Here is a 26,950-nt window from a genome sequence, read left to right as displayed (position 1 = left end):
TAAATTAATTGGTTTACGTGAAAGTTATAGCGTTTACAAATGGCGGGAAAAATACTGGGATTTTTAGGGTTTTTTTTTTATACTAATAATGGCGGCGATCAGCGAATTATGGCGGCGATCAGGGACTTATGGCAGCGACTTATGGCGGGACTGCGGCGGACATTCTGACATTGGGGGGTACTGACTTGGGGTCACTGACATCCCCAAAAACACTAATGCAGTGATCAGTGCAAAAAAAAAAACACTGACACTGTACTAATGGCAATGGGGAGGAAGGGGTTAACTTTATTTTGCAGGGAAGGGTTATAGGAGTGAGGGGAGTGTTTTACTAGGGGGCGGGGGTGTGTACTGGGCGGGACAAGGCTGATCGAGAAAGAGAAACTGTTCTTTCTCGATCAGCTCATCCTCGAGCTAACAGGGAAGTGACAGACAGCACAGCTACTGCAGCTGTGCTGTCTGTCACTGTTTGCCGCCGATTGCCGGGAAACAGCCGCTAAGGACTGGCTGTGACCCGGCGACTCACATCTGCGGCGGTGATCGGCGGAACAGATAGGGCGGTGGCGTGCCTTGCGCGCGCCCCCTACTTGTTTACAAAACACACGTTTTAAAACGTGGTTTTGCCTGCGAGTGCCGCCCTGCCGCCGTATATCTACAGTGGCTGAGCGGCAAGTGGTAATATAATTCCATCCATGCCAAACCCTTGAAGGAAATCATGGTTTGCGTTGTAAGAATGTAGTGCATAAGAATAGTTTTTTAGTTAATTATAATAATTATAACAGTTAATTATAAGTTTTATTTTTCTTTATCTTTTCATAAACTTTAAAAAGAATTGTGTAGAAAAAAATCTCGCTGTGTACTGCAGATATTATATGTAATCAGATACATGTGTTTTTCAGACCTACCTGGCGAAGAGAAAACACATGAGCCGGGCCGCCTTTTCTTACACCTTGTTACAAGGTATTCAGGATCTGGGAAGAGAAGCTGTGATCGGACTCTGCAAATGTCTCTGTGCAGTACAGAAAAATTGTCCTCATCCAAATTTATTGGCCGTTCTGGGAGAAATCAGCCAAAAAGGTAACTGGAATTTATATTTGCAATTGGGATAACCGTGCAGCCAGAGGGAAGAGTCGCATTGTACAGTGGGGATGTGGTCATCTAACACTCTAGAACAGGGGTGTCAAACTGACGGCCCTCCAGCTGTTACGGAACTACAAGTCCCATCATACCTCTGCCTGGGGGATAGTAGAAAAGAAGGAGCGCCCGATGTCCAAAAGAATTCATTTTTGATGGTCGATTGGGAGGCATTCATTGAGAGTAATGTCATGTACATCAAGCAAATCTTATCAACAGTTTTTCTTAAGGATATAAACTTTTTCTATATGAATTTTATTTTTCGAAATGTACTATTACTCCAGATCTTCTGAGTTGTTGGTCCTCATGAATAGAAGTCTTGCTGCAATCGGGTTAATTTGCAAAAAGCATATATCCTGTTCACTCAGCGAAGGTTAATTTCTACTTTGCAAGTGATTTGTTTCTTAGTTTGTTGAATTAGATGGAGTTCTACTGACCTCCATCATCCAACCACAAGCTTTTTTAACCCCTTCAATACCGGGCAATTTTACACCTTCCTGCCCAGGCCATTTTTCAGGTTTCAGCGCTCTCACACTTTGAATGACAATTGCGCGGTCATACAACACTGTACCCAAACTAAAATTTTATCATTTTCTTCACACAACTAGAGCTTTCTTTTGGTGGTATTTAATCTCCGCCGGGGTTTTTATTTTTTGCTAAATTAACAAAAAAAGACCAAAAATTTTGAAAAAAAAACACATTTTTCTTTGTTTCTGTTATAAAAGTTTACAAATAAATAATTGTTCTTCATAAATTTAGGCCGAGATGTATTCTGCTACATGTCTTTGATGAAAATAACCCAAATTAGGATGTATTTTTTTAGTTTGTAGGAAAGTTATAGAGTTCACAAACTATGGTATAGATCTGAAAATTGATCAATCCTGAAGTACTGACAGCCAATCTAATTTCTTGAGGTCCAAGAATGTCAGAACAGTACAGATATCCCCCAAATGACCCCTTTTTGCAGAGTAGACAGTCCGACGTACTTCATAAGAGGCATGGCGAGTTTTTTGAAGTTGTATTTTATTGTCATAATTTTTCGGAAAATTAAAAAATTCAAAAAATTATTTTCACTATTTTTTTTTCTACATACTGTCACCAGTGCAGTACAGCGTCATCATATAACTGGCATGGCAGTGAACAGGGACACTGACTGGTGACAGTATGAAAAAAAAAATATATATATATATATATTTTTTAAATTTTTTTTATTTTTTTATTATATTTAATTTTTTATTACATTTTTTTTAATTTTTTAAGATTTTTTTTTCATACTTTATTATGACCAAAGTAGTACAATGTTACCATAGTAACATTGTACTACTTTGGGGAAGTGATCAGTATTTTTTTTTTTTTTTTTTTACACAATTTGCTTATAGCAAAGAATTACTTTGCTATAAGCAAGCATTTACCTGAATGAAATCGATTCATTCAGCTTTTTTTTTTTTGTGCTTAGCTGTGATTTGGTCACAGCTAATCACATGACATGTGCATGTGATTAGCTGTGACCATTCACAGCTAGGCACTAGTATACAATGGATGGCATCATGAATGAAGCCATCCATTGTATACAACTGTCATGTGACCTGCTGTGATTGGTCACAGCAGGTCACATGGTACCAGCAACGGGAGCCGGTACTCGGATCTGTCATCGGCCGTGTCCGAGGTGCACGGCCGGTGACAGATCGCACTGCTGCGCCGCTCTGCATTAGCGCAAACTGCGCATGTGCGAAGCACGCCAAATGGCGTGCACCCGGAGTGCAGAGACACATTTGAAGCCGCCAAACGGCCATTGGCCGGGCGGCTAATGGTTAAAAATGTCCCTTGCTTGTGATTGAATATTCTATATAAGATGAATGCTCACCACATTCACTAGGAAAATGCCATTGCAAAGTAAAAATGCTCTACCCCTTTAGTAAACCAACCCCAATGTGTCTGTGTTATATACAGCATTCAGAGGTCACTTTCCCAGTGCTGATTGGAACATTACAGGAATCTAACTGGTAGATATGTGATCTCTGCACACAATTTAAATCTGGAGAGTTACTTTAACTCATTGAACATGTACTTATTTATTATTTCTGTAAGACCATGTTTCTGCAAGCAACTGTTTAATCTTTTCCAGCCCAGCAAGGTAACAATAATTAAAGATTAACACTATATTGCCAAAAGTATTGACCCCGCCCTCCAAATCATTGGATTCAGGTGTTCCAATCCCCTCCCAATCATGTGATTCAGGTGTTCCAATCCCCTCCATGGCCACAGGTGTATACAATCATCCCCTAGGCATGCAGACTGCTTCTACAAACATTGGTGAAAGTTGGGTCGCTCTCAGGAGCTCAGTGACTCCAAGCGTGGTCCCGTGATAGGTGGCCACCTGGGCAATAAGTCCATCCGTGACATTTCCTGGCTACTAAATATTGCACGCTCAACTGTTAGTGGGAATATAACAAAGTGGAAGCAACTGGGAACAACAGCCACTCAGCCACCATGTGGTAGGTCACGTCACATGACAGGGCGGGATCAGCGCATGCTGAAGCGCACAGTGCGCAGATGTCGCCTACTGCCTGCAGAGTCAATAGCTAAAGACCTCCAAACTTGGTGTGGCCTTCAGATGAGCCCAACAACAGTGCGTAGAGAGCTTCATGGAATGGGTTTCCATGGCCGAGCAGCTGCAGCCAAGCCTTACATCACCAAGTGCAATGCAAAGCGTTGGATGCCGTGGTGTAAAGCACGCCGCCACGGGACTCTAGAGCAGTGGAGACGTGTTCTCTGGAGTGACCAATCACGCTTCTTTGGCAATCCGCTAGCCGTGTCTGGGTTTGGCAGTGGCCAGGAGAACGGTACTTGCCTGACTGCATTGTGTAAAGTGTAAAGTTTGGTGGAGGGGGGATTATGGTGTGGGGTTGTTTTTCAGGGGTTGGGCTTGGCCCCCTAGTTCCAGTGAAGGAAACTCTTAAGGCGTCAGCATACCAAGATATTATGGACAATTTCATGCTCCCAACATTGTGGGAAGAGTTTGGGGATGGCCCCTTCCTGTTCCAACATGACTGTGCACCAGTGCACAAAGCAAGGTCCATAAAGACATTTTGGCCCTCTTTGAAGCTCGCTAAGCTCTGACATGACTCCTTATTACTAGCGGCGCACACCGTGAATGAAGAACGTGAGGCTTCCCACCTGTTAGCTAGGTGTCTCATCACACAGCGGAAGCAAAACAATGTTGGACATCATGTTTAGATATCTTTAAAATGTATCATTATGTGGGTCTGCCTGAACTGGATATGATCACGTCATAAATTGTATTTATTTTTCTATAGGTGAGGGTCTGGTGGAGCAGATTCTGCTGGATGAACTTGGATGTTCACTGATTCCAAAGCTGAGAGGTGAAAAATTATACAGTAAAGTATAACGCAGTATATTTGATTAAAAAAAAATCAATTTCCTCCAAAGTGCAGAGGTGGTGTTGGTATGTGTTCCCTGTATTCAGACATTCCCCTTCAGGTCATACAATTCATGTACTTAGGATTCTAACCGGGGTCATACACAGGAGAGCAGAGAGAGAAGATCCGTTAGAAAGCCATAGTCAGGTCACGAGGCAGGCAGAAGACGGGTCTAGGGACAATCCGAGTCAGTAACAGGAATCCACAGATGCAAAGAGAACACAGGAACAAGCTCACTGGAGAGCCGAAGATCAACCAGCAATTGCAGAGAGCAGTAACGGGACAGGGTCGTCTAGCACCAAGGGCAAGAATCCAGAATTGCCCCCCTTTTCCACATTGTTAATACATGCCATAGAATTGGTGTACCATCCTGCATGTATCCCCCCTTGCTCATCTGCTCCCGGGGCAGCTGTCCCTCCTGCTCACCCCTTGTCCCGGCCCTGGCAGAGAGATAGTGGCGTCCTTATAAAGACCATCTGGCACCAAACTGGGCTGGGATCTGTTGTCTTCTCATATGAAGTGCACACAGGAACAGTTCATAAGACAAATCTGTTGTCTTATATCAATGATGGGGGACATATGACCAGCGTATATTTATATATGTACTTTTCCTGCAGCAACGAACAATTATTTTCCAGAGAGATGCATTTATTCGGATAAAGACACCTTAAGGTGTCAGCATACCAAAATATTTTGGTCAATTTCATGCTCCCAACTATGTGGGAAGAGTTTGGGGATGGTCCCTTCCTGTTGCAACATGACTGCACACCAGTGCACAAAGCAAGTTCCCTTCACTGGAACTAGGGGGCCAAGCCCAACCCCTGGAAAACAACCCCACATCATAATCCCCCCTCCACCAAACTTTACACTTGGCACCATGCAGTCAGGAAAGTACCTATCTCCTGGCAACCAACAAACCCAGACACATCCATCAGATTGCCAGACAGAGAAGCAAGATTGGTCACGTCTCTAGAGTCCAGTGGTGGCGTGCTTTACACCACTGCATTCGACGTTTTGCATTGCACTTGGCGATGAAAGGCTTGGATGCAGCTGCTTGGCCAAGGAAACCCATTCCATGAAGCTCTCTACGCACTGTTGTTGGGCTCATCTGAAGGCCACACCAAGTTTGGAGGTCTTTAGCCATTGACTCTGCAGACAGTTGGTGACTTCTGCGCACTGTGCGCTTCAGCATGCGCTGACCCCGCTCTGTCATGTGACGTGACCTACCACTTGGTGGCTGAGTTGCTGTTGTTCCCAGTAGCTTCCACTTTGTTATAATCCCACTAACAGTTGAGCGTGGAATATTTAGTAACCAGGAAATGTCACGGATGGACTTATTGCCCAGGTGGCCACCTCTCACGGGACCACGCTTGGAGTCACTGAGCTCCTGAGAGCGACCCATTCTTTCACCAATGTTTGTAGAAGCAGTCTGCATGCCTAGGGGCTTGATTGTATACACCTGTGTCCATGGAGGGGATTGGAACACCTGAATCCAATGATTTGGAGGGCGGGGCCAATACTTTTGGCAGTATAGTGTTAATCTTTAATTATTGTTACCTTGCTGGGCTGGAAAAGATTAAACAGTTTCTTGCATAAGCATGTTCTTAGAGAAATAATAAATAAGTACATGTTGAATGAGTTAAAGTAATTCTCCAGATTTAAATTGTGTGCAGAGATCACATATCTACCAGTTAGATTCCTGTAATGTTCCAATCAGCACTGGGAAAGTGACCTCTGAATGCTGTATATAACACAGACACATTGGGGTTGGTTTACTAAAGGGGTAGAGCATTTTTACTTTGCAATGGAATTTTCTTAGTGAATGTGGTGAGCATTCATCTTATATAGAATATCAAATCACAAGCAAGGGACATTTTTAAAAAAGCTTGTGGTTGGATGATGGAGGTCAGCAGAACTCCATCTAATTCAATAAACTAAGAAATAAATCACTTGCAAAGTAGAAATTAACTTCGCTGAGTGAACAGGATATATGCTTTTTGCAAATTAACCCCATTGCAGCAAGACTTCTATTCATGAAGACCAACAACTCAGAAGATCTGGAGTAATAGTTCATTTCGAAAAATAGAATTCATATAGAAAAAGTTTATATCCTTAAGAAAAACTGTTGATAAGATTTGCCAATCACAAACATTTTGAACTACAATCAACTAATTTATACAACTAATCTTTTCTCAGGTATTGATTAAGTATGTAGGTTTGTATACTACGTTTTTCAATTAATTAAAATGATATGTATTTGTAGTACATTCCCAAATATCTATGTACAGAATATGTCACAAAGTTTTGCTTGAGCTAAATATAACATTGTCAATTTCTGACTTACCCCGAGTCATAAAATATTTCCATTTTATTCCCAGACATTCAGGAAAAGCACAAACATCATCTGATGAAGAAGACTGAGACTCTAGTGGAGCATAGACCCCCAGGAACTACCCTGGAACCACAAAGATTCCTCATCAATGAGCGTTATGTGAAGCTGATTGTAGTCTCCACTGATCATTTCCGGCAGCGTCCCCAGAATGAGCTAATACAGACCGGGGTAAAACATGAGGAATGCTTGAAGAAAACACAGACTAGACTGGAACACATTACCCCCAACAAGCTGTTCCGATGGAACCACCAGTCCCAGTGTGTACCACATGCAGTAATGGTGAGCGGAGTGCCAGGAATAGGGAAGACCACACTGATACAGAAGTTTGTCTATGACTGGGTGACCGGAAAACACTACCAGAGATTTGCCTTTGTCTTCTTCTTCAGATTCCGGGACCTTAATAGACTGGGAGAGGTCAGCTTGGAGGAGATAATTCTTCAACAATATCCGTATCTGGAGGGTCAGATTGGAGATATTTTAGAAGATCCAGAGAGACTTTTGTTTATATTTGATGGCTTGGATGAAAGTATTCACCAAATAGATTTCAGATCAAGTAAACTGTCCAATCCAAAGCAGAGAACAGATATTGGTGAGATTGTGGTCAGTTTGGTGAGGCAGAGTCTTCTTAAGGGTTGCTCTGTACTGATGACCAGCCGCCCAACCAGACTGGGATCAGTTAATACCGATGTTTTCCAGAGAATAGTGGAGATCATGGGATTTCTGCAAAGAGACAGACGGATCTTCTTCAATCATTTCTTTGGAAATGAGGAATGGTCAGAGAAGGCTTTTCATCATGTGCAGGAGAATGACACGCTGTACACTTTCTGTTATATCCCAGCATACTGCTGGATCATCTGTACAGTGTTATCAATGTGCTTCAGAGCCCAACCAACAATCACTGATCAGCTGATGACATCATTGCCCAAAACAGTGACACAACTCTTTGTGACTTTTGTCTCCAACATTCTGGCCAATCACAGCCAGAATACAGATGGTGCTCACACTGCCCGGGAACTGCTGACATCTATGGGGTGGATGGCAGAACATGGCGTCATGAATCACATGATTGTATTTGATGAGCGTCATCTGGAGTCATTCAGTGTGAGAAATGATAAACATCTCTTTTCATCTTTCCTGATGGAATCTGGTCAGCCCCCTGATGTGGATTACACCTTCTTACATCTCACTCTTCAGGAGTTCTTTGCTGCTTTAGTCCATTTTATTGACTATAATGCTGACAGATTACAGGAAACACTTGATAAGGCTGAATCTTATGAAGATGGCCGTGCCGAAATATTCCTCCGTTTCCTCTGTGGTTTCTCAGACTCTACTACTAGATCCATGTTAAAGTCTCATGTGGGAGAATTGTCTACTCAGGCTGCCAGACATGTCATCACCTGGATCCGGGAGAAAACTACAAAACAAAGATCTGATAAACCAACAAGAGGCAACAGAGATCTTCTTAATGTATTCTACTATCTCCATGAGAGCAGGAATAAGGATCTGGTGTCACAATGTATTGGATCAAACAACATTGACTTTTCCAATGTCCCCCTCAGCCCTCTGGACTGCTCTGTGCTGTCCTTTATCCTTCAATCCTGCAGAGAGATAGAAGTAAATCTAAGTTCATGTAATATTGAGAGTAAAGGATTGAGGCAACTCATACCGGCTCTACACAACATCAAGAGTCTGGGGTAAAGTTTGACTAATAATATTAATCATCTGTGTTAATTTGGAATGATCTGAAATTTCCCAAAAAGAATACTAATTGTTGGGGTTTTCTATATGTGGACTTTATATGTATTTATATGAGCACAATAGAATAGAGGCAGCAGAATCCACTTAATCGTGTATATATATATATATATGTGTGTGTGTGTGTTGGATTTTAGACACATATAATACTTCTTTTAGTGACTTGAGGCGATTATGAATGAAAGAGTCATTGAAATAAAAAATGAAGTGTGATTTAATTCTATCACACGATGGTTTAAAATAACAATGTAAAGCGTATCATGAACAGTTCCACGTAGATAAAACTACTGTAGAAATATCAAGCAAAAGTTTAAAGGAAAGTCACTATTATTGTCATAGAAATCCGGCCCTGTGCTGTTCTGTCCTTCATGCTCTCCTTGTCCTTCTCGAGACTTTGTGAAGCAGCCAGAAATAGACGGAAGTGACGATCTTGTCTTCCAGCATGCACCTGTTGGATTTTCTCAGAAGGTCCTAGACGTGTGTGTGTGTGTCAGAGTGTCAGTGTTAGCGTGTGAGAGTGTTCCCCAACTGTCCCTTAAGGACCTTTTATGAAGGAAAAAGCGTCATAACGAGTGATCTTAATACCTTTTATGGAAATTAGTACTGCTAGCAAAGCAATATCATAGAAGGGAGGGGACGCTACACACATGATGTTTTTGATTGACAGGTACAGATGCTGATGTACATAATACTATAAGCTAATGATGTAACCTCAGCTATTCATATTTAAATGATAATATAACTTAAGAACGTATCTTTACAACATATCAATGTATAATCACTAATCTATATATGTATCAATATTAGAAACATATACTAAATACACACAGATACTATAAAAAAACATTAAGTACCGTATTTTTCGCCGTATAAGACGCACTTTTTCTTCCCCAAAACTGGGGGGGAAAAGTTGGTGCGTCTTATACGACGAATAGAGAGAGAATCCGTCAGGCGCGGCCACGGCCGTAGGAAAGGCGGCGGCTTTGGCCTATCTCTGGAGCGGTCGGCCATCTTAGTACACCCGGCGGTGCGCGCTGACGTCATCACCCCCTCTGCTTGTGGATCAGCCCTGAAGACCGGAACGGCGCGGGAACACGGCGAGAGGAACGCGCGGAGCAAAGGTAAGTGAATTGACACAATATGGGGAATGAATTACTATAGGGGGGAGGAATTACTATAGGGGGCATGAATTACTATAGGGGGGATGAATTACTATATGGGGGATGAATTACTATATGGGGGATGAATTACTATGGGGGATGAATTACTATGGGGGATGAATTACTATATGGGGGATGAATTACTATGGGGGATGAATTACTATATGGGGAATGAATTACTATATGGGGAATGAATTACTATGGGGGATGAATTACTATATGGGGGATGAATTACTATGGGGGATGAATTACTATGGGGGATGAATTACTATATGGGGGATGAATTACTATATGGGGGATGAATTACTATATGGGGGATGAATTACTATATGGGGGATGAATTACTATGGGGGATGAATTACTATATGGGGGATGAATTACTATATGGGGAATGAATTACTATGGGGGATGAATTACTATATGGGGGATGAATTACTATGGGGGATGAATTACTATGGGGGATGAATTACTATATGGGGGATGAATTACTATATGGGGGATGAATTACTATATGTATTGGGTTCAGAATCTTTTTTTTCTAGATTTTCCTCCTTTAAAATTGGGTGCGTCTTATATTCCGGAGCGTCTTATATGGCGGAAAATACGGTAATAGTAAGTCTATAATGAGTACTCCCAATACCGTTGACATTTTACTACCAGAGACTTTTAACCAGCTGTACCTTAATATAGAATACTTAGCCTTCAGCTAGATGGCTAGTTCAGCTAACTCCTGTCTTATTTTACTATCTCAGCTTAATTTATTCATATTTTTCGGTCTCAGCTATAGCTTATATCTCAGCTATTTTACTGAAGAATAAAATAATATCATCGGTTTAAGGCAACAATTCACACATTTTAATATTATGATTAATCATAAAAACCAAATATTTTGCAAGCTTGCCATCAATATAAGTGCCGAATCATAAGTTTGAATAATTTCTTTCAATGTGACAGCATTATACAGTGTTATATGCAGAGATCATACATTCAAAGTGCCCCCGGTATAAAGGGACCCACATATCTCTCTTATCCATTTACCATATACTGATTTGCACGTTTTGCTGCATTTTCAGCAATTTTACACCTCCAGATGGAATTTTACCAGAAATGTTTTTTTTTTAACCTTATGTCAAATGAACTGGGTAAATGTGAAACCCTCATTCAGACCAATCAGACTCATTGGGTTTGATTTACTAAAGGCAAATAGACTGTGCACTTTGCTAAGTGCAGTTGCTCCATAGCTTAGTAAATGAGGTGAAGCTTCACTTTACAAAAAATACTCAATCACATGCTAGAAAAAAAATGATTTTTTTGTGTGCACATTTCATTTGTATTTATTTCAGGTACTTATAGCGCCGTCAATTTACACATCGCTTTACATATATATTGTACATTCACATCAGTCCCTAACCCTCAAGGAGTGTACAATCTAAGGTCCCTAACTCACATTCATACATACACATACTAGTGGGGGGAGCTGAGGACAGTGATGGGGTGCTGGGGGGAGGGGGGAGCTGAGGACAGCAATTTTGTGCTGTAAGAGGGGGCAGGACATTAATGGGGGGACTGAGGACAGTAATTGGGGGGACTGGGGATATTATTGGGGGGAATGAGGACAGTAATGGGGTTCTGTGGGGGGAAGCTGAGGACAGCAATTTGGTGCTGTAAGAGGAGGGCAGGACATTAATGGGAGGGGGACTAAGGACAATAATGGGGGGACTGAGGACATTCACATCAGTCCCTATTCCTCAAGGGGCGTACAATCTAAGGTCCTTAACGCACATTCATACATACACATACTAGGGCCAATTTAGACAGGAGCCATAATGGCATGTGTCTTGTAAGACTGAGTTAGTCATCAATAATTCAGATAAGGTCCTTCTGATCCCTATCCACATTTTCTATGAGTAGGTGATCTCGTTTCTTGTTTTTGCCTATAGTATTCCTGTTAAGGGACCTTATCTGGATACCCCCTTGCTTTAAATCTATTGCAGGAGACATTACATTCCTCCTCAAAATCTTTTATAACCACTTCAGCTTCGTAAAATTTCCCCCCCCTTCCTGACCGGCCAATTTTTGAGATACGGCGATCTCTGCTGTGCAGAGAGATAGAAAGCAGCACATCCCTTGCTGGCGGGAGAGAGACCTGTGTTGTTTGCACACTGATCTCTCCTCTCTCAGCTTCACCAACGATCAGAATCCGGACCAAAAATTGGTGGCTGGGACCCGGTGATTGACATGACATTGACCATTGACATGATCTGAGGAAAGGACAAGTCCCTAAAACATGTTATCATGATGACCAGCTTCTCTCCTTTGGTTTGACATGGTTTGAGTGCTCCCCTAGGTTTCCAGTTTGCCCTCACCAGCCCTTGTTTGGGCGGTCTCTCGCCAGGTGTATGACATAACAACCGAATCCGGGACACGTGACGTGGACGCGCCATCTCAGTGATTCCGGTGGCTTCCATCTACATACCCTTCACACTGTCCTGAGGCTCCTAGGCTGAGCTACCTACTGTTGGGTCCAGGATTATGCGTCATCCTCCAGCTTTTGGGAGTATGTGTTTCTCCTCTCCACTGGCTTGGTGATGTATCAATCTGGGCACTCCCACCCGTCATGACAGTAAACTGAATTTCAATTATTCCTATTCCTGGGCTTGTGACTCTGTTGATTTCCACAGGTTTGGGAGCGCTCCTTTATTTGTTGTTTTGTGCTCATATCCCATTGCTGGTCAGATGAGTTGTTGGAGCTGCCCATACTGTGGTTATCTACGTATCCTCTGGAACTTAATTGCGTTCGGTATTTGCACATTTACTGGAGTAGGCTGGTGGTTGAATATATAAGGTGTCTTAGGATTGATTTCCAGTATATTTTTGAGTTTACGGATTTGCGGTGGAGGAGAAAAAAGGCAGATCCAGCAGGATTGTGTAGTCTGTAAATGTTTGAGAGGTTCAAAAAGTAATGTGAACCAGGGATCCTTTTCCTGATCCACATCACGAGCAGCAGTCTGGTGCACAGAACCTAAACTTGTGGGCTTCTTTCTTTTTCATTGGGCATTGGTATACTGTATGTCCATCATGACATCTTTTGCCTCTTTATACAAAACATTGGGGGTTCGAGAAAACTTTAGGACTATTTGAGTCTTGTTTATATAATTCTGTGCTCATCCTGTGTATGGAGATATCACCGTCTCTACACATGGAGGACAATATTGGGGGGTCTACTCCATTATAACATTTGTCTTATAAAATTCTATTTCCTGGAGATTTATAAAGTGATGGAATATAAATGATTCCAATAAAGAGAAATGAGTTCCATCCATGTAGAGAATAGTTCCATTCATTCCTGGGGGGGGGGGGGGGTGATTTATACTCTTCTGCTAACATTCTTCTCTTTTTCTACAGTTTGGATAGAAATCACCTGACAGACAGTTCCTGCCCCCACCTGGCATCTGTTATAAGAAATAACCCGACACTGAGGACACTGGACCTGTCACATAACAATCTGGGGGGTCTCATTTCGGGGATCTGATGGCGGCTCTGACAACAAGCCGGATAGAGGAATTTCAGTGAGTATAACAGGACACATGGAGGACAATATTGGGGGGTCTACTCCATTATAACATTTGTCTTATAAAATTCTATTTCCTGGAGATTTATAAAGTGATGGAATATAAATGATTCCAATAAAGAGCAATGAGTTCCATTCATGTAGAGAATAGTTCCATTCATTCCTGAAGGGGGAGGATTAATTTTCTTCTGGTAACATTCTTCTCTTCTTCTACAGATTGTATAATAATCACCTGACAGACAGTTCCTGCCCCCACCTGGCATCTGGAATAAGAAATAACCCGACACTGAGGACACTGAACCTGTCTGGGAACAATCTGGAGGGTCCTCATTTCGGGGATCTGATGGCGGCTCTGACAACAAGCCGGATAGAGGAATTACAGTGAGTATAACAGGACTGACTGAGACAATCATATTCTGGGAGAGTTTAACATTCCAACTATTAAAAAATTCTAATATTGTAAACAAAATCGATCCAATTTTTAGACTTCCTAAGTAGCCAATTATGTACAGCTGTCTAATGTTAGAACCTTATCACACTGTGTTATCAGCTATGAAATAGACTTTTTAAAAAAGTTTTCTAAATGTCAAAATTAAATTTATCCTGATATTTATTAAAACAGAAGAGAGTATAGGAGGTCATACATACAGGACTCCGATCCGACTGCAATCAGTAATCAGTGCCCTGTACACATCTGTGTTATTAGGCATGAACATCCGTGCCTTAGGCAGGACATACAACATGCAATTTTCTTTCCTTCAACCACAGGTTGAAGGAATGGAAATTTCTTCATCCTCCATTAACATAAAGAGTGTTGATGGAGAATCTCTCATGCAGTTCTATTGTATTCTGCCGCCACGGAGCACAGAGATCCTTCCCTACCAGCAGAATACAAAGATCACTGATCCTGAGATTGACTTTGGTACAACAAGCCTGTCCATAAATGGATTGAAATTCGGCCAGTTCCTGCTGAAACAGCCTCATTTCAATCCACATTTGGCTGACTTTATGTAAGGGGATCCCCCAATTACTACACATCTACTATTCAGTGTCAGGGGATCCCCCTGTTACTACACATCTACAATTCAGTGTCAGGGATACCCCAATTACTACACATCTACTATTCAGTGTCAGGGATCCCCCATTACTACACATCTACTATTCAGTTTTAGGGGGTCCTCCCATTACTACACATCTACTATTCAGTGTCAGGGGATTCCCATTACTACATATCTACTATTCAGTATCAGGGGATCCCCCATTACTACACATCTACTATTCAGTGTCAGGGGATCCCCCATTACTACACATCTACTATTCAGGGTCAGGGGATCCCCCATTTCTACACATCTACTATTCAGTGTCAGGAGATACCCCATTATTACACATCCACTATTCAGTGTCACGGGTCCCCCATTACTACACATCTACTATTCAGTGTCAGGGGATCCCCCATTACTACACATCTACTGTTCAGTTTCAGGGGGTCCCCCATTGCTACATATCTGCTATTCAGTGTCATCGGGGGTCTCCCCATTACTTCCAATGAGTACAGAGCTCTTATCAGCAGAGATAAATAGAATAGCAGATAACAATCCTCCCGTCCAATCACTAGCAATGCTGATTCCGGCCTCACACTGTCTGCTGATCCCATTCATGCTCCATACACAAGGAGATGATAGCACAATACGAGTCATGTCAGTGGTATTCTGTGCTCATCCTGTGTATGGAGATATCACCGTCTCTACACATGGAGGACAATATTGGGGGGTCTACTCCATTATAACATTTGTCTTATAAAATTCTATTTCCTGGAGATTTATAAAGTAATCAAATATAAATGATTCCAATAAAGAGAATTGAGCTCCATCCATGTAGAGAATAGTTCCATTCATTCCTGGAGGGGGGGGGATTCATCTTCTTCTAGTAACATTTTTCTCTTCTTCTACAGATTGGTTGGTAATCACCTGACAGACAGTTCCTGCCCCCACCTGGCATCTGGAATAAGAAATAACCTGACACTAAGGACACTGGACCTGTCTGGGAACAATCTGGAGGGTCCTCATTTCAGGGATCTGATGGCGGCTCTGACAACAAGCCGGATAGAGGAATTACAGTGAGTATAACAGGACTGACTGAGACAATCATATTCTGGGACAGATTAACATTCCAACCTTGAAAAAAATCTAATAATGAAAACAAATATAATTTCTTTATCATACATCATGGGACACAGAGCATCTTCATATCCATTACAATTAGGTTATGATGCCACCAGTAGGCAAGGTTTCTGGGTTTTTTTGTTTAGGTGATGGCCATGTCTGTGTAATCTCTGCATGAAAGAATAGCTAGCTTCTCAATGATTCCAGCTGGAATTAGGAGACTAGCTTTTTGTAGCTTTATTACCTATGGCTAAGACCCCACACTGGACACGTGGGGATGGAATGTAAGGTTTCCAATCAGCACTGGACCCTGCAAAACTGGACCCTGTGCAATGATATTTTGCCTTGCAGATAAATAGTTTGCTATATAGGTCAAAATAACATTTCTCTGTTGAACAGCCAGGTCCCTAAAAGCCATTAGTGGCAGAGCCCGCCATGCTCAGTGAAGAATGGACTCCCAGTGGCATGAAATAGAGGGTGTCCTGGCAGCAGCCTTGCTGATGACCGCTTCCCCGGGGCAGGACATGAGTGTGGGCCTCAGAAGTGTTCTTTATTTTTTTAACTTATGCCTCACTTGTGGGTTCTGTGTAGCTTCTCTGAGTGCCCCAGGTGCTACATAGCTCAAGCAGAGTTTAGGACCAGTCTGGGAGGCTCTAGGTGCCTAAAAGGTACCCAGAGCCCTGTTGCTTATAGCTCAGTGCCCTCTTGGCTGAGTTGGACTGCTGTTCTCAGCAAGGATCCCTACAAACATGTCAGCAGGCCATGTCTTACCAATGGCAGAGTGTAGGTGGTAAGGGTTTCCAAATACCTTCTTCAGGCAAAGAGGAACCTCCTGGGCACAGCCCCACTTATAATGTATTCTCTGGGGGGTCATTGTGTTCTATGCAGCTCTGTTACCCTCCTCCTATGTGGTAAATCTGCTACTTCTGGGGTACCGTCCTCCAGTTCCTTTGTGACAAGGGAGGAATTGCTGTGGTACAGCAGCAGCTTTCCAGAATTCATGCTGGCATGGACCGCTTTGGTCACAAATGGAAGCATTCCCATTCTCCTCTACTCCAGTTAACAGAGAAGGAATAGGTGGAGGATGAGGTAGAGGAAAATAAGAATGTTCCTCTAGAAGGGGATGCAGAAGAACCTTTGTCCAAGGAATCTACTCCTGAAGAACTCCAGGGTCATATCTCAAATCCAAAAGGCCTTTGTGAGGTTTCTCATGGAAGTTGTCCAGATTGCTTTAAAGTTACTGCTTCCACCGGATGCAGCTGACGGGATCACCCCGATGGGATCATAGAAGAAGATAGCCTTGGTCCTGCTTTTTGCCGTCCCCGTCTCCCGGTCCCCTTTCTTCTCATCTCTCTATGTCTCTCCAACTGCTTTCTCTTTTTTTCTCTTCTATCTTTATTTTCTCCTACCCCCCTTTTTTTTTTCTCCTTTTGTGTTCGGTTTTAGTTTGGATTTATATTCTTGATATATACGGAACTATCTCATTTGGTTGCCTACATCTCGCCGGGGATGCCCTCCTTGACACTGTTTATTCATATCTCCGTAATACATGCTATTATGTTATTGATCCTTTCATTTTTCTTTTTTTCTGTATGAAACCATTTTACTTATTCCCATGGATCATCGTCAAACTTGTGATGTGGTTTTTCTTATGTCTACTTGTACTTTCATTTCTTCTCATGCCTTGTATTACTAAATTGTTGAAAATGTAAAAAAGACAAATTTGCCTTTAAAGTAACTGCTTCCCGAGTATTCTTTCAGTCAATCCCAACCAATCGTCTGTCACAAGATATGATCTTTAATCCTTCTTTACAGTTGCTGGCTTTAATGGCATGGCTGTTGAAGCCAGGATCTTGAGAGACAGGGAAGTCTCTGTTTCCACTATTCCTACCTTACTGAAGGTTCAGAATGCAACTTCATGGAAGATTACCAAAAAACTTGGAAATCTTATTTTGCTTGGTGTGAGGCTAGATGATTTTATCCTCACAAGTATGTTGTGGTCACATCCTGACTTTTATCCAATCTGGAATTGATCTGTGACTGACCGTGAGTATGCTCAAGATTCAGATTTCAGCCTTGGTGGTCTTTTTCCAGAGACAGAAGCGGTTCAGAAGCAGGGTTCAGAAGTGTGCTACGTACAGTGTGCAGGGCTCAGGAGTGCGCTACATACAGAGTGCAGGGCTCAGGAGTGTGCTACATACAGGGTTGGGGCTCAGAAGTGTGCTACTTACAGAGTGCAGGGCTCAGGAGTGGGCTACGTACAGAGTGCAGGACTCAGGAGTGCGCTGTGTACATAGTGCAGAGCTCATGTGTGCACTACATACAGAGTGCTGGGCTCAGGAGTGTGCTTCGTACAGAGTACAGGGCTCAGGAGTGTGCCACATACCGGGTGCAGGACTCAGGAGTGCGCTATGTACAGAGTGCAGGGCTAAGGAGTAAGCTGTGTAAAGAGTGCAGGGCTCAGGAGTGTGCTTCATACAGAGTGCAGGGCTCAGGAGTGTTCTACCTATAGAGTGCAGGGTTAAGGTGAGCTCTATGTACATAGTGCAGGGCTCAGAAGTGCGCTGTATACAGAGTGCAGGGCTCAGGAGTGTGCTTCATACAGAGTGCAGGGCTCAGAAGTGCGCTGTATACAGAGTGCAGGGCTCAGGAGTGCGCTGTATACAGAGTGCAGGGCTCAGGAGTGCGCTGTATACAGAGTGCAGGGCTCAGGAGTGCGCTGTATACAGAGTGCAGGGCTCAGGAGTGCGCTGTATACAGAGTGCAGGGCTCATGTGTGCACTACATACAGAGTGCGGGGCTCAGGAGTGTGCTTCGTACAGAGTAGAGGGCTCAGGAGTGCGCTTCGTACAGAGTACAGGGCTCAGGAGTGTGCCACATACCGGGTGCAGGGCTCAGGAGTGCGCTATGTACAGAGTGCAGGGCTAAGGAGTAAGCTGTGTAAAGAGTGCAGGGCTCAGGAGTGTGCTTCATACAGAGTGCAGGGCTCAGGAGTGTTCTACCTATAGAGTGCAGGGTTAAGGTGAGCTCTATGTACATAGTGCAGGGCTCAGAAGTGCGCTGTATACAGAGTGCAGGGCTCAGAAGTGCGCTGTATACAGAGTGCAGGGCTCAGGAGTGCGCTGTATACAGAGTGCAGGGCTCAGGAGTGCGCTGTATACAGAGTGCAGGGCTCAGGAGTGCGCTGTATACAGAGTGCAGGGCTCAGAAGTGTGCTGTATACAGAGTGCAGGGCTCAGGAGTGCGCTGTATACAGAGTGCAGGGCTCATGTGTGCACTACATACAGAGTGCGGGGCTCAGGAGTGGGCTACATACAGAGTGCAGAGCTCAGGAGTGTGATACGTACAGAGTGCATGGCTATGGTTGTGCTCTATATACAGAATGCAGGGTTCAGCTGTGCGCTGTGTATGGAGTGCAGGGTTCAGGAGTGCGCTGTATACAGAGTGCAGGGCTCATGTGTGCGCTACATACAGAGTGCAGGGCTCAGGAGTGGGCTACATACAGAGTGCGGGGCTCAGGAGTGGGCTACATACAGAGTGCGGGGCTCAGGAGTGGGCTACATACAGAGTGCAGGGCTCAGGAGTGGGATACGTACAGAGTGCATGGTTCAGCTGTGCACTGTGTACGGAGTGCAGGGTTCAGGTGTGTGAGTACCAGAGTCCGGCACCCCGCTGCCACTCTGCATGTTGCGTGGGGTGACTAGGATGTGCCTAGGTACCCGTTCACATGTCTGATAGTTACATTCATAACTGGGGTAGAATTTTTTTTTTTCTAGTAACATTCTTCTCTTCACCTACAGTCTGGATAATACTCACCTGACAGACAGTTCCTGCCCCCACCTGGCATCTGGAATAAGAAATAACCCGACACTGAGGACACTGGACCTGTCTGGGAACAATCTGGAGGGTCCTCATTTCAGGGATCTGATGGCGGCTCTGACAACAAGCCGGATAGAGGAATTACGGTGAGTATAACAGGACTGACTGAGACAATCATATTCTGGGACAGATTATTATCCCAGCCATGAAAAAACCTAATTATTTTAAACAAAAGTGATCAAATTTTTTTCATGAAATTATATTAACTGGAGTTTTATAAAGTGATCTAATATTCATGTAGCGAATAATTACATTAATTCCTGGGAAAGAAATACCTTTCTTCTGAAAGCATTCTTCTCTTCTTCTACAGATTGATGTATACTCACCTGATCGACAGTTCCTGCCCCCACCTGGCATCTGGAATAAGAAATCACCCGACACTGAGGACACTGAACCTGTCTGGGAACAATCTGGAGGGTCCTCATTTCAGGGATCTGATGGCGGCTCTGACAACAAGCCGGATAGAGGAATTACAGTGAGTATAACAGGACTGACTGAGACAATCATATTCTGGGACAATATACACTATATTGCCAAAAGTATTGCCCCCCCTCCAAATCATTGGATTCAGGTGTTCCAATCCCCTCCATGGCCACAGGTGTATAAAATCAAGCCCCAAGACATGCAGACTGCGTCTACAAACATTTGTGAAAGAATGGGTCGCTCTCAGAAGCTCAGTGACTCCAAGCGTGGTCCCGTGATAGGTGACCACCTGTGCAATAAGTCTATCCGTGACATTTCCTGGCTACTAAATATTCCACGCTCAACTGTTAGTGGGATTATAACAAAGTGGAAGCAACTGGGAACAACAGCCACTCAGCCACCAAGTGGTAGGCCACGTAAAATGACAGTGCGCAAACTTGGTGTGGCCTTCAGATGAGCCCAACAACAGTGTGTAGAGAGCTTCATGGAATGGTTTTTCCATGGCCGAGCAGCTGCATCCAAGCCTTCCATCACCAAGTGCAATGCAGAGCATCAGATGCCGTGGTGTAAAGCACACTGCCACTGGACTCTAGAGCAGTGGAGACGTGTTCTCTGGAGTAATAAATCACGTTTCTCTGTCTGGCAATCTGATGGACGTGTCTGGGTTTGGCGGTTGCCAGGAGAACGGTACTTGCCTGACTGCGTTGTGCCAAGTGTAAAGTTTGGTGGAGGGAGGATTAAGGTGTGGGGTTTTTTCTCCAGGGTTGGGCTTGGCCCCCTAGTTCCAGTGAAGGGAATTCTTAAGGCATCAGCATACCAAGACATTTTGAACAATTTCATGCTCCAAACTTTGTGGGAAGAGTTTGGGGATGGGCCCTTTCTGTTCCAACATGACTGCGCACCAGTGCACAAAGTAAGGTCCATAAAGACATGGAAGAGCCAGTTTGGGATGGAGGAACTTGACTGTCCTGCACAGAGTCCTGACCTCAACCCCATAGAACACCTTTGGGATGAATTAGAGCGGAGAATGAGAGCCAGGCCTCCTCCCCCGACATCAGTGCCTGACCTGACAAATGTACTTCTGGAAGAATGGTCCAACCTTCCCATAGACACCCTCCTAAACCTTGTGGATGGCCTTCCCAGAAGAGTTGAAGCTGTTATAGCTGCAAAGGGCGGGGCCAACTCAATATTGAACCCTACGGACTAAGACGGGGGGGCCATTAAAGGTCATGTTTGTGTAAAGGCCGGCGGCCCAATACGTTTGGCTATATAGTGTATCCAAAACTGGTAAATATTCCAATTGTTGTAATAGTGACTTATTTCTTTTTGAGGCCTCTGTGCCTGGTCTGAATGGAGCAGACCATCACTACAGACAGTCTTCATCAGATAGGTGAACTCACCAAACATTTGGCATTCAAGAATATCTTTTTTGCATGTAGAAGGTTCAGACTAAAAAGTGATGTTTCCTTACACCTCAGTGTGTGCCTTGCAGGAATAATAGCAGGGAATTATAGTGAGCAAAGAAGAAATTACATCATACAAGAGGGAAGGATACAAAAAAAATTGTGCAATAATTAAGCGCAAAATGAATCACAGTATTTGGAAAATACATACAAATAAATTACTTTGTCAATATAACTGCTTGAGCAGCACAGCAAATAAAATAAAAATATATAGGTATTGAGAAGCACATATTAAAAAAGCGCACATCACTTAAAAGCCTTTTTGAAACATTTATTGGTTAAGAACTTCAAATACAGCCAACGTGTTTTCAGGCCTCTTGGTTCTTCAGGCCTTGAGCAGTGGATCATGATGACATGCAGGGGCGGACTGACAACTCATGGGGCCCCCGGGCAATAGGGGATCATGGGGCCCCTGTGTCCTTGCCCAAACTCAAAAAAGCCTATGAAAAAGGTACCAGGGGCATCTCATGGGGCCCCCTACTGACCCCGGGCCCTCGGGCAGTGCCCGAGTTTCCAAATGATCTGTCCGCCCCTGATGAGACGTCATAGAAATCCTACAGTATGTTGGGGCTTGATAAAGACTGTCGTCATTTAAATGCAACTGCTGGCTGAGGTTTTGAGCTATCATTTCACAGTGTGGTTAAGAAATGGACCCGTCATGCCTCCTCTGCACTCCACCAGCTAGATCAAGTACAGACTGTACTTGATCGCCTCTATTCCCTATGACAGACTTACAGTTTTGAACCTCAAAGTGCCCTTGAGATTCCAGGTTCATTGCTTCTAGGGAGGATAGAGACACTAATGTTTTTGTCTTCCCTCCACTCACATCCTGACAGCACCCATGGAGGGTGTGATGGACCACCTGGCACCTCGCCCGGGTGCCTCCGTCAGATGGCTGCTTTCTCACCGCTGGAACATAGGAACAAGATATTATAGCTGGGCATTGCACCCAAGAACAAGCAGACACTAGCTTAGGTGCAAACAGGAACTACTTTATTGAACAGAAATACTGTTTTTTCTAAAAATCTACTAGCAGTCTAAGATTGTTGGGAATATCAATTTCCCTAAAATCCTGGATGTCAAATCTCCACCACTCAGCTGTACTTCCAAAGTTCGGATCTTCCTGGATTCTCTCAAGTAATAGTTCTGGACCATCAAAATCATAGCCCTCCATGGGCGTATCATCCTTAAGTCATGGACAAACTTGGGAAATATACCAATTAAGCACTCCGTGTCCTTCATCCAACATCATCTTGAGGCAGACCAGATGTTCCAATCAGGTCACCCATTCTTCCTGGGGCTGCTCTCCCAGGAAGGACATCCGTAAGTCCCATTGCAGACAGTATAGCTCCTCCGGGGTAGCAAGATCCTTTTCACAATGCTCCTGTTCCAACTGCTGCGCTTCTTTCCATAGTTTCCGACGAATGACATCCCTCCATACCAGTGCATCCTGTACAGAACCAGGTCTGCCCAACTGGGTGAGCATTTGCTGAATCTGCCACTTCCATCTGTGGGGAAAATCACCACTCTGCACTGGACTCCGGCAGATATATCCCAGTGTGGAACTGCTCCATAGGGAAGAAGTAAATCCCACAGCTTACCCCCAAATGTGGTGGACTGCCTGGTACCCCGGTTCAGTGCCTCCATCAAGATACAGCTTCCTTCACTCTGGAAGAAAGGACCAAGGTATTATAGCTGGGTATTGCACCTAAGAGATAGACGACACTAGCTTAGGTGCAACTGGAACTCCTTTACTGAACAGATAGACAGGTTTTTATAACTTCAAAAAATAAGAGTAGTCCCCACATGAACAATAAAATAAATATTACATATTGGGATAAATCTCTCACACTGATTTGGTAAGCAGGTCAAGTTGACACAAGACTAATCCCATCATGTAGGAGCCTCCAGGAGAATTAGCCAACAGGCAGAAACAATTGGTGACTCAATTAACTCAATTGCCAAAGGGAGAAAAACAGACAGTAAGAGTAAACAGATAACCCCTAAAAATAAACAGAATACAGCAGGGGACTTCGGCATCAGGTTGTTTTGAGCTGATTATATTAACATCTGCTTTGAGTCTAGCAGGGGGTTGAAGCAGTCAATGCTGGTTTGGGCACAGAGACCCCAAATCTGTGTCCAGGTCCTCCAGTTCTGAGTCTGTGTGTTTCGTGGAGACAAGGACTTGAATCTGAAAAACTATTCCAAAGGTCCCCCCAGGCACACACCTCCCAAAGAATAGAGCCCCCTCAAATGCCAGGGCCCATGGTCAGTAGGCAACAGGCTAGCCTGCAGTCCCCTCCAAAAGCCCCCATCCTGGTTAGGTCTGTCACAGAGGGGATAAGTAAGTGCAGGACACAAGTGGAGAATGGACAGGGGATGCTCCATCTTTAACATGTAGGAGTGATTTAGTGGCTGTAAAATCACTTCTATTTCAGAGATTGAAGTCAACTGAGAAAATATATTATTTACATGACTGCATTAATTTGTATACGACCCAATACTGCTGTGATTTAATATGCTGGCGGCACTAAAAGAGTTAAAGGACAAATGTATATTAAGTGACATTGCCCCCCCTCCCGACTTCAGTCTTTTTGGTAAAATACTAACCATCTCCTCCACTGCTGTTATCTCCGCTGTGTAAACCTGTCCACCACTTCACAGTCTCTGCAGTAAAAACATCCCGGCCAGGTCGTCTTCTTATTGCAAATGTGCCTGTGTCCTCTTCAGTTCTGTGGTTGAGCCATACTCATGGTGGCCTCCAGTCATTCAGTGGAGTACAGCTCATCCATAAGGATAAATAGAGCCATGACGTCCAAGAGGACCCATCCTTTGCCTCCATTTGTCTTAGTGGTCCTCCTCTTCTCCAGATCATCTTCCTCGGTTTTACCTTTCCACACTGACTTTCTCCACACTGAGTCCTTGTTCCCTGCATTGTTCCATCATGTGACTCGTGGTCCCATTTTCTTGGCTGTGCTGAAAATACTGATCATTCAACTTTATTTTACCCAGAATTCACCCAGGTGTGTTTGTCTGCCAATGCATGTGTGTTCATCCTTCTAGTCTACATCCATCGGTCAGTTTTAATATATCACATGCCATATCCGTTCATGTCATTTGGTGTCTCTGTCCATCGGCCTGTGCAAGTTTTGTTGTATTATAAAGTATAACATACACCCTGAGATAAAGGATCTGGATTGAGGGATACAGTTGTATTCCCATATGTAGCACACCTTTGCAAGAACCCCTAGATTGATAAGTCCCCTCTGAAATTGGTTTATTTTTTAGGTTAGTTAATCTACTGCCTTGACCACTCGGGCACACCCCTATTGAATAAGAGGAACTCCAAAATTAGATTGGTTGAGGAAAATGGAAAGATAGCACTGGACACGTAGGTTTATTTTACTGGTATTGTTATCTTAGGGTATTACCGTTGGTGTAAATGATCTGGTTCCTGGCCAACCACATTCCTGACAAATAAGCTGCCGATTAGGCCTGTGCTTTCAATTTGCACTGGAAACAATACCACTGCAGGTCCAGTTCATGTCTGGTTTGTTCACTTTGTTGCCAGTCAAGCCCTGATGAAGGGGGCCGTAGACCCCCGAAACGTGTTGGCTTTTTGAATTTTACCCCTGACCTGTAATGGAATAAAGTTGTATCTGGACCTCCTAGCGGTGGTGTGGCACTTTAATTTCAACTCTTTTTACCAAAATTAGATTGATACCATATATATTAGAAACGGTCAAATAAGGACAGGATAATGCAGAACTATGACCAGAAAAAGTGATAACCCCTACTCCTACACAGAAACCTTCTGAAGTTGTATGTGGAGAGTAACACCAGGGGATAACTGGGCCCAGAATTTTCCATATAGCACTGACCAGCTTAAACTGTAACAGGGTCACCAGGAATACAATAAGAGCAGCTTGACAAATGATAGGATAAACCCCCCAGAGCTACACTACTGTTAGAATCCTGGAGTGACCTGGCTAGGTCCAGGCGTGCCTGAAGGACTTTACTATAAGAGTTAAAAGAATCCTCAAGGGATATAAAACACAAAAAATGGATGGTAAGATCTACGAAAAATTTCTGTGGGACAGAATGAGGTAGTCCGAAAATAATTATCTCTGCTGGCTTTGTTGGGGCCCTTACAGTGGCGCACAATTGATAAAATTTGGTGGCCTCCGTCTGCTTTCCGTTTAGGAGAACAACTATAGAGGAGGTATCTGATGAACATAATCTGCAAACAAGCTGAAACAGTGGTAGAAGTGCAACAAGTTCAGGGAGAAGTAAAAGTATTTCTGGGTTGATGAAGCAATCCTGGATGGATAATATGGTAATGCAAGCAGTAGGCTAAACAGACTGGATCATTTCTAGGAAATTTATTGTCAAAGCTTAATTGACCAAGCTGAAGTTAGAAGCTGATTGGCTCCCATGCACAGCTGCTCCAGATTTTGCACTCTCCAGGTTTAGTAACTCAACCCCACAGAGTCAACAGGGACACAGCAAACAGAACAACGTTATGAACTTCATCTTAGTGTTCTTTTTCTTAAAAGGTCCCTTATCCAGCCCCCGGCTGCACATATATCTATATCATTACTAAACCTCTCCGTGTTCAGTGTGTCCTTTACACTGTTCGACCCACAATAGCAACAGGAAAGGCAAAGCGTGATTGGCTGATGAAGGATGCACAGAAAGCTCTACAGTCAGACACATTGAAGGAGGTCCTTTATTATCTAGATCAGGGGGTCTCCAAACTTACTAAACAAAGCGCCGGTTTACTGTCCTTCAGACTTTAGGAGGGCCGGAGTGGCCAGTGGGTGTAGAAATTGTCCCAGCGTCAGTAGGAGTAAAAAAAAATGACATAGTGCTCATAGTCAGTGGAAGCTGTGGAATAGTGTCCACTCATTGGTATTAGTTGGAGGAACAGAGCCCCATCATTGGTGTCTGTGGGATGAATAGTGCCCCATCATTGGTATCAGTGGGAGGAATAGTGCCCCATCATTGGTGTCTGTGGGATGAATAGTGCCCCATTATTGGTGTCAGTGGGAGGAATAGTGCCCCATCATTGGTGTCTGTGGGATGAATAGTGCCCCATTATTGGTGTCAGTGGGAGGAATAGTGCCCTATCATTGGTATCAGGGGGAGGAACAGAGCCCCATCATTGGTGTCTGTGGAATGAATAGTGCCCCATTATTGGTGTCAGTGGGAGGAATAGTGCCCTATCATTGCTGTCAGTGGGAGGAATAGTGCCCCATCATTGGTGTCAGTGGGAGGAATAGTGCCCTATCATTGGTATCAGGGGGAGAAATAGTGCCCCATCATTGGCGTCAGAGGGAAAAATAGTACCCCATCATTGGTATCAGTGGGAGGAATAGTGCCTCATCATTGGTGTCAAGGGGAGAAATAGTGCCCCATCATTGGTGTCTGTGGGATGAATAGTGCCCCATTATTGGTGTCAGTGGGAGGAATAGTGCCCTATCATTGGTATCAGGGGGAGAAATAGTGCCCCATCATTGGCGTCAGAGGGAAAAATAGTACCCCATCATTGGTATCAGTGGGAGGAATAGTGCC

The 26,950-nt window shown here is 43.8% G+C and overlaps 1 protein-coding gene across 1 annotated transcript in view; it reads left to right on the top strand.

The window, feature by feature from the left end:
* The window catches only part of LOC149456339 (NACHT, LRR and PYD domains-containing protein 12-like), a 127,745-nt gene that overhangs the window by 6,844 nt on the left and 93,951 nt on the right, over positions 1–26,950 (top strand). The window contains 9 exon segments of the mRNA XM_089685133.1: positions 897–1,074; positions 4,449–4,514; positions 6,950–8,657; positions 13,284–13,384; positions 13,387–13,447; positions 13,666–13,830; positions 15,401–15,565; positions 19,412–19,576; positions 19,801–19,965. Coding sequence (XP_089541259.1) covers positions 897–1,074; positions 4,449–4,514; positions 6,950–8,657; positions 13,284–13,384; positions 13,387–13,447; positions 13,666–13,830; positions 15,401–15,565; positions 19,412–19,576; positions 19,801–19,965 — 2,774 coding nt within the window.

This window comes from Staurois parvus, unplaced genomic scaffold (genome assembly GCF_062004578.1).
Source record: "Staurois parvus isolate SC_StPar_1 unplaced genomic scaffold, SC_StPar_1.0 ptg000363l, whole genome shotgun sequence".
NCBI classification, from domain to species: domain Eukaryota; kingdom Metazoa; phylum Chordata; class Amphibia; order Anura; family Ranidae; genus Staurois; species Staurois parvus.
Note: the sequence above shows the minus strand (reverse complement) of the source record. Positions and strands in the feature narration are given on the sequence as shown.